Below are 17907 nucleotides of genomic sequence, written 5' to 3' on the forward strand. Positions count from 1 at the left end.
ACAAATATTGTGGATATTTTAGACATCATAGGTCTAGTTTTGGGCACAGATGGGTACATATAAAGAATTGCAGGGTTCTTAACCAGAAAAGACAATAACAAGAGACATATCCTCTACCTTTAACCGTTTTATGTCCGATCTGATTTATCTTGGGACTTATTTTGTGAACAACATATTGATCCTCTCTGTTGAAGTAGGTTTAAATCGGATCACCGCTAGATGTCGATGTGCTCTCTGATCCACTGATTCAGATGAATGATTGACAGCTGCACTTATCCCGCCCCTTTCACCTTACTGTCCAATCAGCGATTACGTTGCTTTGTTGTCGTACGTGCGCTGACAGCGGAACTGAACAACGAGAGGGGAGCCTGTCTGCCATAAACCAACACAATAAGGTACATTTAAAGACATACAGCCTTATTTGATCATTTTCACAGATTTATATACGTGTGTATTTTATTTTCCTATTATTTAGGTGGATAAATGGTGTGATTAAAACCACTAGAACGGATTAAAATGAAATGAGGCCTAGCGTCAGCGGATAAGTGAAGCCTGGCAGTTGGTTAGCCGTTAGCAGCAGAGCTAGCATGACACACTGAGCTCGATGCAGCTAAGACGCATTTTAGAGAGAACTCTTACTATTAAAAATATATTCCTACGTGAAGCGAAATATATGTTTGTTATGTTGAGCACTTCATCTGTCATTTGCATTGATGTCTGGTGACATGCAAGGTGATTTAGCGGTGCAGCTAACGTTAGCGTTTATATAGGGACAATCAGGGAGTTCAAATACTTGTAACACTTCAGAATCAGAATACATGTATTCGTCCTACAGAGGGGACATTTACATTGTCAATATTAATTATGAAGCATGCATCAAATATTCATAATCAAGTTTATTGCCAGTTACACGGGAATTTGCTTTGGTGTCTGGTGGTGCAAACATTAACAATCTAAGAAAATAGGTAATAATTAAAGGTAAAAGTAGAAATTACATATTCACAAAATACACATCCAGTACCACTTACAATTGTGAGAGTACAGCCAGGTGATAGTATTGAAAGTGGAAGTGTATTGCACAGTTATTTACAGATGTATCACAGTATATAAGTTGAATTGTCTAGCTAAGCGACATTACTTCATTCCTTGATCACAACATCAGAGCGACTTCATGTTTTGATCATTTCAAAATGTAAGACAGTTATTGAAACAGTAAAGAGTGGGTATCTATCAATGTATTTAGCTAATATCTCAAGTCTCTGTCTATTCTTATTTGAGACTTTTTCCTTTTATCTGCTGTATTACTTAATACGTGAATAACTCAAAACTTTGTGAGACCCAATCTATTTCCTTCATTATTTGATATAATATAAACTTTTCTGTGCGGAAGTCCTAATAATTGTCTCCTGGTGTGACATTATGTTTAATGATAATATTTAATTCAGAGATTGTCAGACAGAGTAGAAATATATGCTCAACCATTATCAACTTGTTTTAAATATTTGCCTACAACAATAGTAATCAATTTAAATGTACAATCATGTTATTGCCTACTAAATGCTCTACACATAGGGACTTTTCATAAAAGTGTGGGTTATTTTCATTATAAGTATGAAACCTGATTGAACTAAAAACTATCTTTACATATTAGGGATGGGAACGATTAATCGAATATTCGAAATTATTATATATTTTTTCTTTTTTAGGAGGGGTGCCTAAGTTGATTACATATGATCAAATGGAATAATTCAATGTATACGACAGTGCCATAGCTAAGTGTGTTAGGTCTAAAGGTGTGTTTTGCTCCACTCACCGGTCCCTGACAGCGGGCAGAGCTGCAGGTGCTGATCTCTCTCTCGCCTCCGGTTATACTTCACTCGCGTTTGTGTCCAAATCCATCAGATCTAGCTAGTTCTATCTAACGATATGGCTGCTGCCCCTCCCTACACGCAGATCACGCAGACTCAAACCTCATCTTAGGCCCAAATTCCAGCTGAGAGGGTCTTCTCTACAGCTGGCCTGATTGTGAATCCTCTCCCCTGAGTAGACATGCTCATATTCTCAAACAAGAATGAGTATTGAATAGCTGCATTCTGTGCTTAGGCCCTGTTATAGGTTGCTGATCTCTGTTGTAATAGGGTTACGTTACCCTAACCCGTTATGTTGTTCGTGTTTGATCCCTCTTTCATTTAAAAACCAAGTTATGTTTTAAGCATGAAAGCTGTAGGCCAACTGTTCAAACTGTGATCACCAGCTCAATACATTTGACAAATTCGACTTGGTTTCTATACTTATTTCAACATGTATTTATTTTTTTTTTTTTGCAAAGATTTTTCCCACATTGTCTTTTGTTTCTAGGATGTTTACATTTTTCGGTTAATCAGTTAACCATTTTTTTGGGGGTCGAATATTCGAATATACATTTGCTTTCAAATTCCCATCCCTATTACATATGCATAGTGATGCTATTACTCTTCTTCTATTCAACACTTTTCTCAGGCATTTGAGAACCAAAATGCCTATTTTCTTTTCTTTTTGTCGCACCACAGGACATTCTGTCACACCGATGGACACCATTACAAAATATGCCAAGTTTTGTACAAAATCTTTATTATTTCATCTCTACTCTCTAAGGTTATATTCTGAACCTCAGAATCAACAGTGCTATTTAAAAAAAAAAAAAAAAGATTGGCTAATAGCCATCATAACATCATAACATGAACATAAACGGAAATGTGAATAACAATGGATAGCTTGAATCATATTCAAAACAATTCATTAAACAATTCATCCATAAAACTCATTCATGTTCATTCATGTAACATTCAGTAGAGATAACTAATTTCATTTTCAGTCAAATTCATTGAACAATTGATAAAACTCATTAATAAAAACATTCAGTAAAGATAAACACATTCATTGTTAAGTAAAATTCAGTCACATCTGTAGTTTGACTCGAGTGGTGAAACAATGTCCACGAGCTCAGACTGTAGCTTTTGGTGCTTGGGACTCGCATCATGTTTCTACATTCTTTCAGATCTCATTGAATAGTAACCAGTCATATTTGGTGAGCTGTGCAGCACGCTGGTTGGGCTCTGGCTCGGAGATGACACTGGCGATTTGTTCTCGGTAGAAAATGCAGTCTGGCTTATTAGGCCACTTGAATATAATCCTTATATTTATTATAGCGCTTTATCAATGACTCTCAAAGCGCTTTTACAAATACACATTACACATACATACCAGGGTTTCCGTTAGCCGGTAATTACCGGTTTTTAGCTGGTAAAATTTATTAAAAACCGGTAAATTCAAAACCTGCCGGTCAAAATGTCTGGTAATAATAAGGGACGCTTCGATAGATCGGCCGCCGGTCATTATCGGCCGATATTCACTCTTAATAGTTTGATCGGTGCCGATCAGGAGAGCTGGATCTGATCGATATGGACATAAACGCGAGTGAAGTATAACCAGACACGAGAGAGAGATCAGATCAGCTGCTGAGTCTGACCGAGACACGCAGCTCTGCATAATCACCTGAAGCCCCGCCCACTGTTTTAGCTTGCTGCATGAGAAACTGACGGGCTGTCAGGAGAGAGGGAGGGAGAGGGGAAAAGAGAGGATCCGTTTCTCCCGTGTTATTATTCAAAGTTAATTTTTGAATAATGTACTTCATCTACTACAAGTAGTTTGTTTGAATGTAATAATTATGTTGTTTGTTGTTTGTGGAATCATTTATTGAAAAATGAATCTGAATTTTTCGATCTGTTACGATTATAAACTGAAGCAATATAAAAATGAGCCCCGTGAACTGAGTTTTAAACATCAGCATATCTGCTCATAGTCCGGTAATTACCTGCTAACGGAAACTCTGCTACATAACTCTTACTATTATTATTGAAATATGACCGGTAAGTTTCAAATGTGTCCGTTAAAATAAATTCTGCCCGGACATTTGACCGGCGAGAAAAAATCCTAGCGGAAACCCTGATACATACATGTAATGGTCATCTACTGTGGACAATACCCACAGGAGCAAATTCAGGTGAAGTGTCTTGCCCAAGGACACAACGGCCTGACGCAGTGGGGCGGGAGCGGGTTTCGAACTGGGGTTCCCCAACGCCCCCTTGATCTGATGATCAAACGCACAGACCACTGCGCCACCCGTCCCGAATACGTTTCTCTTTCCATGCTGAACCATGCAGTTGATTTCATTGTGGTCAAGAAGTAGCTTGGTGATTTGACCAACAAATAGTTTGTTGTCATAGCTAACTATGACAAACTTTCCCACAGTGTACTCTTCATTCTTCTCCATCAGTACTGGGACTCTCAGCATAGGTCTCCTGGATGCTGTCTGGCTGCAGGTGATCAGAATTTGCATTCGAAGAATCGTCCATCCTCATCCTAGTTGAAGCATTCACACATCTCTGGGTATTGGCAGAAGCAGCTCAGATCCCTGTAGTAAATGTGTTTTAAGAAGCCCGGGGACTTTTGGAACTGATGGTGGCAACATTTCATTGAAGACATTAATGTCACTTTCATCAATCCATTTGAATCGGATGTTCTCGACTTCTCTGTTGATCAGAAATTCATACAAGTCCTTCGGATTTTGTAAGTCTTTCCCCCCATGGACATGGTTGTCCGCCATCCGTTTCACAGCTCCACCAACTCCATCAGGTGCACCCTTACCGTGGGCTCTCTCTGAGTAATTCCAAGTGATTTGCTTGAGCCCCCAATTTCGATACTGTGTGACTGGACCGTCACTTAACACCTGGAGCGCGTCAATCTTTTGGACCGAGTTTTGCATAATTTCCTGTATTACAGGTTTGATATGGGCCCACGCAGCAGGGTTTCCCACACATAGACTATACTTGGGCGGGCCGCCCAGGTATATTAACGGTCGTCCAAGTATATTTCGCGACCCATTTAGTTTTTTGTTTTTTTTTAATAATATTTTTTTTTCCTTTTTTTTTTTTTCCGTCCGTGATCACGACGCCATCTGCGATTGATTAACTTGTGGACAATGATCCCTCGCTCTACGCCTCCTGTACCAAGTCCCGGACTGGCCATCGGGAGGACCGGGGGGTTTCCCGATGGCCAGGCCTGTTAAGTGGCCTGCCTCACACAGGGTGACTGGCTGTCCACATGATGTGGCCTGCCGACATGGCCACTGTCATACAGATCATAAATCAAAGCCCTTGATTGGTCTCTGTGTGTCATTCAAGCTCGGGATAACCTCAGCTCAGGTGAGGTAAAGGACTCTCTGAGTGTTTAGATAGTTAACTTAGTCTAAGTTCTCAGTGGGTCTCAAATGGTTTGGTCACCATTTATGTAAACACATATTTCCATTTGAGAGGATAGTGATTAGTAAAATATGCATGAATAAATGAATAAAAAGTGAACTAGGTGAAAAAAGGTAAGATACACTTTTAAAACTTGTTGAGAGCTAAAACTAGTCTTTGCTGCTGCCTCAAAGAGGAGGGAGACAGGAGAGGCTGATTCAGGAGCACAGACACACTCACAACTATACATGAACCAAATATAAATAAACAAACAAGTTTCAGTGTTTTTTCATATTGGATATGGGATGTTATTGGTTATGGCCATGATTTTATGATTATTGAAATGTATACAGTTCTGTTTCATATAGGTGTCTCTTTATTTCCCCCTCAAAGTGCACCAGATTGATGCATTTAACTCATAAAAACAAAAAAAATCAGCATGCCCCCGGACCCCCCTAGAGGATTTGAGGTCCACCCCCACTTAAAATCACATTGATTGGTTCCTAAATACATTTACAATTTTTTTTTAAAATAGTAACCCATGTCCATATGTTTATTTGTGGGTAGTAGATTTAAACTATAGGGCTATCACTATGGGCCCTGCCTGTACCTGTTCGCTCTGCCATCGCGTGAAGGGTCTGCTAACAAGCGACCAACAGAAAGGTTCATGTTAATGTTGTTGCACCTCACCTCAAACACCCCCCCACGACCCCCCAAGTATATTTCAGATCTGCGGGAAACACTGAGCCCGTTCATTATGGCTGAGAGAGTCAGATTGTGGCATACGATTGTGAACCTGTTGATGTGTAAGCCACTACTGTGTGGATGGATGCCTGTTGTCGATTTCTTCCAAAATGAAATGATTGAATCTCTGTGTTCAATTTACAGGCATAATTTTCAGAGAAGTCAATATGTAGAACTATTTCGTTCTCTCTCAGGTTGTCTTTCAGTTGCCTGAATTTCTGGGCCTGGTGAAGCCAGTTGAAATGATGGATGGCAATGGCGTCCAACTCTCTGTTGAATTCCTCAACAAGTTTTGCCACTGTACCATTTTCTGTTTTCTTTACCCAGTTTTGATATGTTTTGTTCCTAACCACCACGTCTTCCTTCGTCCAGTGTTCCCATCTGGGTTATAAGCCGCAAGCTTGATTTCATCATAGCAGCACTTTGTGCATGTTCGATTCATACAATGTAAGTCTTCAGTATTACAAGTAATACTTGAGAGGAGATATGATAGGCTTTTTGAGGAGAGTATACCCCTCTGTGACAAGCTGTCAGCCGCGTGTTTTCATGCTGGTAGCAGGCACATGTATTACGATCATTTGATCAGGCTTCTGTGACAAAGAATGGCTTATATCGTACAAACTGTCTATATGATATTGCATGATGTGCTTCACATGTCTGGTTGTACTCTTTGTGCAAATCAGCTAAAGATTGTTCTAGTACTCTCCTTTGATTGGAGCCATCTCATTGGGGGAATGTGTTGGTGTGCTGCATAAAACAAGTACTAGGACTTCATTGACCTCTTCATGGTCAGAAGGTTGATCATCAGCCTGAGGTGACTGTGGAGTTAGTTCAAGTATAGCCTTATTGGCAGGGCTGCACATAACTGGTGCGCAGGTGCGCATGCGCACCTCCGCCAAAAAAAGAGCACCGGGTCATTTGAAACAAAGCGCATTTGCGTACCAACATTGAGAGAGGGAGAGAGAGAGAAGGGAAAAGAGAAAATAGAGAAGAGAGAGAGAGAGAAAGATATTTGCGAGTTGCATATATGTATGAATCATGATATGAACTCAGGGCCGGCCCGTAGCACTGGCTAGATGTTCGCCAGATCTGTGGAGGTGTTGCGCTGGCAGTTCTGGGAGGGAAAAAAACATTTTGACCGTTGGGGCTCATCCTAATTTTCGGCCTTGATGTAATAATATTCATAATTAAGTAAATGTAACACCCTTTTCACCCCGGTTACACCTTTCATTTGCCCTGTACGATGGGCGCTGTAAGTGATGAAAGTGGGGGATGTTGGCTTATCTGGCGCCCGCAGCTCACAGCCAAAATGCGAGTGAGCGAGGGAGAGAGGGAGGGTGCACCGGTACCAGCGCTGTTGTTATTAGAATCTGGTGCCGTGCTAGCTGCTCTAACGGAGATAAGAAGAAGATGTTTCTTCAATAATGTGGAGGGAGAGTCCTCTCCAGTCAGACTGAGAGGCTGATGAGTTAACTACAGCTCAGTGAGGTAAGGACTCTTAGTCTAAGTTCAAACGGTTTGGTCGCAATTTATGTAAACACATATTTCCAAGGCACTCCTTTATAATTATTGGGATAAACAGGTTTTAAATCATTCCAATGTATACTATAGGACAGTAACCAAAAATATCCTTTAAAACTGGAGAGATTAAAAAAATGCATAAATAAATAAATGTTAAGGTAAAATAAGATATGAATGAACCACACAAATAAAATAAGTTACATTAATTTGTTATTGGCTATGGTAGGTTATTGGTTATGTTCACATACTTATTTGATTACATCCACTTGTCTAAGATGACAACAGAGACTTTCGACCCAAACCCAGCTGTTGACTTGTGGATGCAAGCAGCTAATCGCAGACTCAACCAGAGAGAAAGTAGTAGGCCTACATCATCAGCTACCATGTCTGACAGAGAGGAAGACAGTGAGGAGAACAGTCAGGAGGGTAGTGACGACAGCTTGTAGGATTACTGGTCGTGCTAATGTTGTCTTGTGTTCACCTCTGCATGTGTGTTCAGTGTTCACCTCTGCATGTGTGTTCAGTGCCGTGTGTCTGGCAAATAAAGTCAAGACCCCCTCAAAAGTTACGGTTTATTTCATTTTAAGGATGAGCACCAAGCAACATCTCCAGGTGCTCCTTTGAGAACCAGGGCAACAAAGTTATGTGCACCCCTGATTATTGGCCCTGTCCCTTGACCTACTTTTTTAGTTCTTCCATTTTTCTTGAAGCCGCTTTTTTGTTGCTGCTGACACAGACTTCACACTGAGGCTAACAATTTCTCCATTCACGCTTTTCTCCTGATATCTGCAGGAAAAAAGGACAAAACCTTAAGCATTTCTGCCCATGTAATGAAACATTTAATCATTCTTGGTGGCATGTTACATTTACTTTCTGCATCTCTCTCTCTCAAGAGATCCTCTCTCCTCCTTGGATCTTCATTCAACCTCTCCCTGTACTTTCTTGTCCTATCCTTACTAGTCATCGTCTGCCTGTCTCTCATACCTTCTGCCTGGACCTCAAACTAAACAAATAGAACACAGTAGAAATGTTTTACTTTCCGTGTACTCAAATGGTTAGAAAACAGGGGGTGGGGGGGGGGGGGTTTCCAGAACGTGAAAATAAATTACAAAACTAACTACAATGGCCAATTTTCTTTTATATAAGTAGTCTAAATTAATTTAAAAATGCATCTATCTAGGCCTTATTTATAACCTAGGTCCACTGGTGTGACAGCCATTTGCACTAGTGTGACGCTGACTTTACGTCACATTTACATGGTCAGTTTGCGGCCTAGCTGTATGCTAGAGAGCCTTCAATCCAAACTTACAGTGTAAGGTTTACATCATATTTAAATGTAAAATTATATAAATGTATTAAAATGTTCATATCAACAATTTATTTAAGTCACACAAAAGGACAGCGTTATTGACCCTAACCCTTGTGAAAAGTAACTACAATTATACCTGTGGTATACGCACGCTCATTATATCACGGCTACTGTAAGAACCAATCAGATTGCTTGATTTGACTTGTCCGTTTTATAATTCAATATATATCACACTAATTCATAAAGCAAGTTAGACATGTTGATGTTCCGGACCTTTGCATGGGGAGATTTTCTCTAACTGGACCTCGTTGAATTTGAGTTGAATACCCCTGATCTATAACATTACAATTAATTTCAATCAATTTAAAGCCTGAATCAGGGTCAAATGAATGTTGACGTGACTGGTTGCTTAATATCCAACTTTTCAACAAATCTTTCATCTCAGCTGGAACCATATTGCAATGTTTTGGCGACCATAAATATAGTAATAATGTGATAGTCTTCAAAGTAGTGTTACAGTCACACTGCAAGGATGTTTGTGATAATATTTGTATCTGTTGTGTTTTTGGTGTATTTTTTTTGTTCCAGCCACATTTGCACGTTAACATTTTCCGAGCCTTTGACAGAAACCTTCAGTCAGTCAAGAATGTGTATCTTATTGTTAAACATCCATTAATTTAGAGCTGAAATGATAAGTAGGTTAATTTTGACAGTGACTTTCACACACCATTTTTCAGGCGCTTCACTTTGCTCCCATTTCTAACTTTGTAATCCTAAAAGTAACAGTGCTTTTACTTTATTGGTAATCTTAATACCAGTGCCTTCATTGATATACAGTTCCACGTTGTCATGTACATAATATTCTCTATCAGCTTGCTTCAACTCTTCATTGAAGCTATTTGGAGTTTACTTCATACATTATGAAATATTCAAATTTAAGACTACATGTTTCTATGTCTGCATCATTACATCCACCGGACATATACTATATCTGTTGTGCTTTATCTTCCTTAGACTTTTAACCGTGTTTTTAGGCCGTATAGCATGAGTTTGTTATGATGGATCCACAGCAGAGTTCACACTGTTTGTGGTTGTTAACCGGTTGAATTCCCCTCTTGGTTTTATAGAGATAAATTCAGTTAAAACGGTACGATCAGTTAATACTAAGTTCTCTTGCTCATCATAAAAACTGTCTGCAAATCTATTGAGACACTGCTAAATTCAGCATCGAAAGGATTCACCAAGTTGCATTTCATTAAAATCTATTCTCCAGTGGTTTGCAGTTATCTTCAGACCCATTTAAGATCCGTTTTGGTATAAGAGGATAATGGAAAAGATTGATGAACCACTTCTTATTAGAGCTGAGAGTCTGCTGAAGTGAGAGCTGCTTTATTGAGTTTTTACTGGACAACAAGGGACACTTTCAGCTACTAAATACCATTTCTTTTATCGTTTTGCTTCTAGTAGCAATGAAACTTATCATTCTGTTATGAACAGTACAAATAACAATAAAGCTAAACCCTAGATGGATAGATGGATAGATAGATGGATAGAGAGATGGATAGATAGATAGATGGACAGATAGATGGATGGATAGAGAGATAGATAGATAGATAGATGGATAGATGGATGGATAGATAGATGGACAGATAGATGGATAGAGAGATAGATAGACAGATAGATAGATGGACAGATAGATGGATGGATAGATAGATGGATGGATGGATGGATAGATAGATGGATAGAGAGATGGATAGATAGATAGATGGACAGATAGATGGATGGATAGAGAGATAGATAGACAGATAGATGGATGGATAGAGAGATAGATAGATAGATAGATGGACAGATGGATGGATAGATAGATGGATGGATGGATAGAGAGATGGATAGATAGATAGATGGACAGATAGATAGATAGATAGATGGACAGATAGATAGATAGACAGATAGATAGATGGACAGATAGATGGATGGATAGATAGATGGATGGATAGAGAGATAGATAGATAGATGGACAGATAGATGGATGGATGGATAGAGAGATGGATAGATAGATAGATGGACAGATAGATGGATCGATAGAGAGATAGATAGACAGACGGATAGATAGATGGATAGATAGATAGACAGACGGATAGATAGATGGATAGATAGATAGACAGACGGATAGATAGATGGATAGATAGATGGATAGATAGATAGACAGACGGATAGATAGATGGATAGATAGATGGATAGATAGACAGATAGATGGATAGATGGATAGACAGACGGATAGATAGATGGATAGATAGATGGAGACAGACGGATAGATAGATGGATAGATAGATAGACAGACGGATAGATAGATGGATAGATAGATGGATAGATAGATAGACAGACGGATAGATAGATGGATAGATAGATAGACAGACGGATAGATAGATGGATAGATAGATAGACAGACGGATAGATAGATGGATAGATAGATAGATGGATAGATAGATAGACAGACGGATAGATAGATGAATAGATAGATAGGTACTTTATTGATCTCAATTTGGGATTTTTTTGCGTTGCAGCAGCATAAAAAACAAGGCAATGTACAATACAATACAACTTTATTTATAAAGCACTTTAAACCTCCAAATGTACATAGGAAACCAAATGTTTTGCATGGGGTTTATAGTGCCAGTTGAAACATGCAAAATATAAGAGACGGTACAGGAGAAGCCTTTATACAATTAGTTTTTGTTGATATTACGTTGTCGTGGTACACAATTAAACATTGTTGACAATAATTGTGGTAATGGTACAGCAACAACAATGTTGTCATTATCTAAGGTTGTTACCGCATGACGGTATGCGTTTCTGTTTCTCTATGGAATGCTTTGAGTTATTCTTTGTTATTTGCAGTATTATTTTAGTAGTGTTGTTATTATTTTTCCAATTGTTGTTGGACTGGTACTGTGGTACTGTTTATCCTGAAAGCTGCATTGTGCATATTGAGCAGGGCCACTTTGTTTGTTTTCAGCAATCTCTCGCTCAGCCAGGTCTGCCCTCCTTTTAAATTCAATAGAAATACACGGATGGATCCAATCCGGCCTCATTTGACTTTTAAAAATGCATGAAATCAAAAGCAGTACTGTTTCAGAAATGGTCTAGGTGAATTTGTTTGGCTGCAACATGTCCGCTCATCTGTTCGGCTCCAGCTCTTTACACCTCACAAGATGTGCATGTGTGCAACTGAATGTATCACATTTAAGGATACTACAAAACACCCTCAGCACCAACTGGGATGAGAAAGAGCGTTAGAATATACAGTCTACTACGGTAAGAGCCATTCAGACTAGTCTTAGCTCAGCAGTTGGTCTACGGCAAGAGCCAGTTAGACTAGTCTTAGCTCAGCAGTTGGTCTACGGCAAGGGTTGGCAACAGGCTGACCGCGGTCCGGATCCGGACCCAGAAGTCCGACCTATACGGACCCGGACCTATAATCAATACATTAATAGGGGATTTCAATTTTGACGGGGTGATTCTATTTTAACTGCTGCCGACAGGGGGCGAAAGAGACGAGTGAGCGATACAGGGAGAGAAACACAGAAGAAGAGATGAGAGCGCGGCGGAGAGGAAAGTGTGAAGAGAATAATTAGTGATACAGGGAGAGAAGCGGAGAGGAGAGTGAACAGGCGTGTTAGCGGCAGACAGAGAGAGACACATCATTACACATGGCGCTCTCCAAGAAGAGGAAAGTGGAAAGTGAGAACAGAGCTTTTAACCCTGAGTGGACTCATTCATGTTCATCCTGCCCACTGGGATCACAGAGCCAGTGTGTCTCATTTGTTCAGAGACCGTGGCGCTCATTAAAAGTGCCAAAACGCCACTATGAGACAAAACACAAAGTGTTTGACCAAACATTCCCTCTCAAGTCAGAACTGAGGTCACACAAAATAAGCAGTCTCAGAGCCCAATATATGATCAGTCGACCAGGATCAACATTCAAACTAAATATGGTTCCAGGGCAGGCTAACCGAGGCTAACCAATGAGCACCTGCATGTGTATGAGAATGGCCCTGACACCATTTCAGCCCAGATTTAAACTCCTGGCAGGACAAGCTCCAGCTCAATTCTCGCACTGAATTAAAAAAAAGTGAGTGAGGGACTGCAATATAAGAGGGAAAGAAAGAGAAACTTTAAAACTGTTCAATTGCTATGATGCGTAAAGACTGATATTGTTCTATAATCGTCTGAAACTGTTAAGTCATGATGTGAAACGGTTAACAAAGAAAAAGGGATATATATCACACTAATTCATAAAGCAACTTAGACATTTTGATGTTCCGGACTTTTGCATGGGGAGATTTTCTCTAGCTGGACCTCGTTGAATTTGAGTTGAATACCCCTGGTCTACGGTAAGAGCCAGTCAGACTAGTCTTAGCTCAGCAGTTGGTACCCAGACTCGCCTGCATTCATTTTAAGAGATGGCCTCGGGTAATAAAACCATTCTGATGCAACTGCAATACTTGTATCATGTATCTGTAAGACTGAACTTCCTCTGTGTCCCAAGATGTGTCCACTGGGATTAAGATATTTTAAAATAGCAACAGGACAGCTCCTCACATTGAAACATTTGACAGTTTGGCACTTTTCAACCTGAAGAAAGGAACACATGAGTAGAAACAGACTGACATCCTCTGTTTGTGATTTTGTATTTGCATCATGTTTCACTCTGAAACGTGTGGATTACAGAGCCAGAGGCAGAGGCAGGCCAAAGACCAAATCACTGAATGGTCCTGTTTTTTAATTCTTCCGGGATTCGCTTTCTTTCGAGACATAGGCAGATTCCTGTTACTGCTTAGGTCATTATTCTGGGGAGTGCTTTAGCATCGTGTCTCAATTCAGGGAAATGGTTTTGATGAATATCCATGCCCTGCTTTGCAGTCGTTACGATTGTTGCCTGCATTTTTGCTACCTAGTGCAGCTTCTCCTCTGCTATCTGAGCCACTCTCCCGGTAATTGTGGGTCAAGTGCTTCAGTCGAGAGCACTTGACAGTTAGACGTATAAAGAAAAAAGGAGTTTTGTTCGCTCAATTCTATGTCCTTTCAGCTGGCCACAAGTGGCTAGACTGGGTTTTTCGAGAGGATAAAAAGACTTCTACATCGTGTGGAAACCTAGGGTTCATTAATATAGCTTTGCCGTTCTTAGGTATTCATCAACGCTTATGACGGGTGTTCTCTAGTAACCATTCCTCAGACGACTGAGTGGTTAGAAATACCTCGACTTTTATCCACACTTTCTACACACCTCTGCTGCTATTATGTGATATTCTTCAGTACTTTGTGTTACTTGCTATAGGGCTGCACAATATGGAACAAAAACTGCAATTGCGATATGTGTTGATATATGGAGAGGAAATTATCTATCGGAAACATTATCATTGAAAAGCGTTTTGTTTTTTTAAGGATGTGTACCAAACAAGGAGATTTTATTATGTCTGTTTAATTTCTTAGCAGCTCCACAACTCGTCATTCGGATATGTTTTAATAATTTACCTTCACCAGTGATATTGCACTAGTCTATATTACGATGTTCATACATTTGGTTAAAAAGACTTCGACATCGTGTGGAGACCTACAGTAGGGTTCGTTAATATAGCTTTGCCGTTCTTAGGTATTCATCAACGCTTATGCCGGGTGTTCTCTAGTAACCATTCCTCAGACGACTGAGTGGTTAGAAATACCTCGACTTTTATCCACACTTTCTACACACCTCTGCTGCTATTATGCGATATTCTTCAGTACTTTGTGTCACTTGCTCTAGGTCGCATGATATGGGGGGAAATGCGTTTTAAAAATCTTATATATTTTTTGTGAAAGGCTATTTGTTTAAAAGGATGTGTACCAAACAAGGAGATTTTATAATACTTAATTCAGATTTGTTGTACATATTTGATCTTTATCAATGATATTGCACTAGTTTATACAGTATTACGATTTAGATACATTTGGATTGATTGTACAAACCGGCTAACCTCTGTGTCTCTCTGTGTCCTCTGTCTTCAGATGGAGGTGGAGCAGCTCCTGTCTCTGTCCGGCCCCGCTCTGGCCCAGGCTGTCAGCTCTCTGCTGGAGACCCCCGGCCTCTACGTCTTCTCTGACATCCTGGAGCTGCCTAATGTCAGAGAGGTAATCACGCTCTCTCTCTCTCTCTCTCTCTAAATCTTCCTCACCCTTTGTGTCGTCTGAGACCTTTTCAGACCTGGCATGAAATAAAATCCATCTCAATCAAACACAAGAAACTCAATCTCACAGGTGTTAATGTATCGGCAGGATCTAATCAAACATGTATCAAGAGGAGTCAGTGCAGCATCGATTGAAGTATTTCCTCCCCACATTGAACAACATTAATCATCAATGCATGTGGAAGTGTGTATATGAATGCACTAATGACGTAATCTAGGTCACGACTCACCAATTATCACATCCATATTTAGAAAATACTTGGCGTGAAGCAGCTTTCAAACGGTACATTATCAACCTATTACGTATTTTGTACGCAAAACCTTCATGAGAATACGCAGTTTCCACCTTATTTTAGGAGTGAGTAGAGTAGTGAGTATTGCTGTTACACAGTACGGATGTTCTGCGTCATTGTATCCATTCTTTAAGAAAAGGATAAAGAGAAATCCAGACCAGGGGGGGATATTTACTTAACATTGTGCCCCTTTTAATGCAGTGGAACGGTGAAATTGCTTTTGTTTTCATTTACTTAAGGACCACCAGCAAGGTTTAGTGCAGATAAAATAGAAGGCGAGAGGAATGCGACTTTCCTTCAACACAAAGCTTTACAGCTCAGTTTCCCTCTGAGGTTTTCTGCCTCAATGTTTCTGTCTGACATTCAATGACCTTTAAAGTTATTTGTTTACTTCAGTTATCTAGTCCAAGGGGTTTTAAAGGTAAATACATCCCCATTTAGCTTTCCCAACTCATTCTGTCACTGATCTTGAGTTGAGCTTTTAACTTGAGCTGTTTGTAGCATAATAATAAACTATATTTATATAGCGCTTCTCCCAAACTTAAAGAGGCACTACAGTCGGTGGGAGGGTAGACAAACAAGGACAGGCAAAAACAACAAAACAAAACAAAAGATCATAATAAATGAATAAAACAAATCAAATAAGGTAAACAGAAAGGGTAGTCATGAGGAAGTTGATTGAGGGGGGGCGGGGGGTGGCTTATGGATATACAGAGTTGAAGAGTCTTGAGGCGGGACTGGGACAGGGTGAGGGACTCAGACTCACGGAGGTCTTGGGGGCTGCCACAGAGAAGGCTCTGTCCCCAAAGCTCCGGAGTTTGGCCTTGGGGGTGGAAAGCAAACCGGCGGAGGTGGATCTGAGGGACCGGGGGGGTTGGTAGAGGATGAGGAGATCAGTGAGGTAGGGGGCAGATAAGATGGTTGAGGGCTTTGTAAGTGAGGACCAGGAGTTTGTAATGGATGCGGTGTGAGAGGGGAAGCCAGCGGAGTTCTTTGAGGACCGGGGTGATGTGATGCCATGATTTGGTGTGGGTGAGGAGTCTGGCGGCTGCGTTCTGGACACGCTGGAGTCTACTGAGGGATGTGGTGCTGATGCCGTAGAGGAGTGAGTTGCAGTAGTCAAGGCGGGAGGAGATGAAGGCGTGAATGTGTCGCTCAGCTGCGGGGCGGGTGAGAGAGGGACGGAGTTTGGCAATATTGCGGAGGTGGAAAAATGAGATTTTAACAACTTGGCGGATGTGGGGCTCAAGGGAGAGGGTGGGGTCAAATATTACTCCAAGGTTGCGTGCCTGGGTGGAGGGGGAAGCAGCATATCCTGACATACAGTCATTCTTTTTGGAGGAGACTTATAAATGCATACAAAAGTGTCTTAATCCATATAATCTTTGTGACTCAACAGCAGAGATTCTACTCTTTAAACTCAACACATCATAATGCCATATATATTGGACATATACTATATATATGGTAATCTTAACTTCACGTAAATACTCCCCTGGTGTTCACTGTAAGAGCTGCAGCAGAGAATATAAATCAATACGTTACATTACGGTCTAAAGTCTCGCTAAATGGAACACAATGAAAGCGAGTCCCTTGTTGAATACCGAGCAGAGATCTGAAGTCTGATTAGGATCACTGCAGACAGACGTCAGTGTGAATATAACCCCTCTCAAAACAAGTGTCTGACTATAAGCACACTTCATGCAGTCCATCTCTTTTACTCTCTCTCTCAGAAGGACCTCTCCTCAAAGATAAAATGCAGCTGTGTAGTTTTCTATGCCGAGTCCCTTCTCATTACTTCATCTTCTCTTCTCTCCCCTCATCTCCCCTCTCCACCACAGATGGAGAATGGCCCTCATGCACACCGATGTACCAGCTCCTCAACCTGTTCGCATTATGGAACCTACTGCGACTATACAAAAGGTATTGCAGTGGCAGCAAAGTGTAAATAGTAATAGGGGCGTCCCTGGGAGGCGAACTCGTTTTATTAGGAGCTGTATTTCTTTGTGAATAGCCTCACCTGAGACACCGCAGGCATGTTCACAAAGTTCCTCAAGTGCTTTTATCTGTTTTTGAGAAGCTTTTCTTATCATTAAGCGTTCTGATTGGATGACCGTCTTCTGTTCCTGGCACAATTAGACATCTTTTGTGACTTCATTTTCCGTCTGTGTAACGCTTCAACAAGAAGTGGAATTTTAATGATGTCTAATTGAATGCCGAACATCAACCAATAGCCTGAAAAGAGGATGTAGCCTACTTTACTGTTCCCTTCCCTTTGGAGTCGCGCCGACAGGGAGCACATTTACTTTCATAGCACTGCTTTGTGGAGCCTTGGAGGAGCTGTCAGAGCTGCCGTCTCCCAGGGTGTGGGTCTCGTCACCAGGGGAGCAGGAGAGAGAGGCGCTGGAGACCCACTTCCTCCCTGACTCTGTTCTCTGGCGGCTTAAAGAGCTCCACACTCACCTCCCAGCTTCACATTACACTTCAGAGTAACAATAAGCACTGCCTCCATTTTGTGACTGTTTGACCCTCTCTCT

General features: G+C 40.7%; 1 protein-coding gene across 1 annotated transcript in view; it reads left to right on the forward strand.

Moving 5' to 3' along the window:
- Positions 1-284: 284 nt before the first annotated feature.
- Positions 285-17907, forward strand: part of cops7a (COP9 constitutive photomorphogenic homolog subunit 7A) — a gene marked incomplete in the record, with an annotated part of 19978 nt that continues 2355 nt past the window's right edge. The window contains 3 exon segments of the mRNA XM_034221554.1: positions 285-395; positions 14899-15021; positions 17212-17233. Coding sequence (XP_034077445.1) covers positions 14899-15021; positions 17212-17233 — 145 coding nt within the window.

The sequence above is a fragment of the Gymnodraco acuticeps genome, unplaced genomic scaffold (genome assembly GCF_902827175.1).
Source record: "Gymnodraco acuticeps unplaced genomic scaffold, fGymAcu1.1, whole genome shotgun sequence".
NCBI lineage: Eukaryota > Metazoa > Chordata > Actinopteri > Perciformes > Bathydraconidae > Gymnodraco > Gymnodraco acuticeps.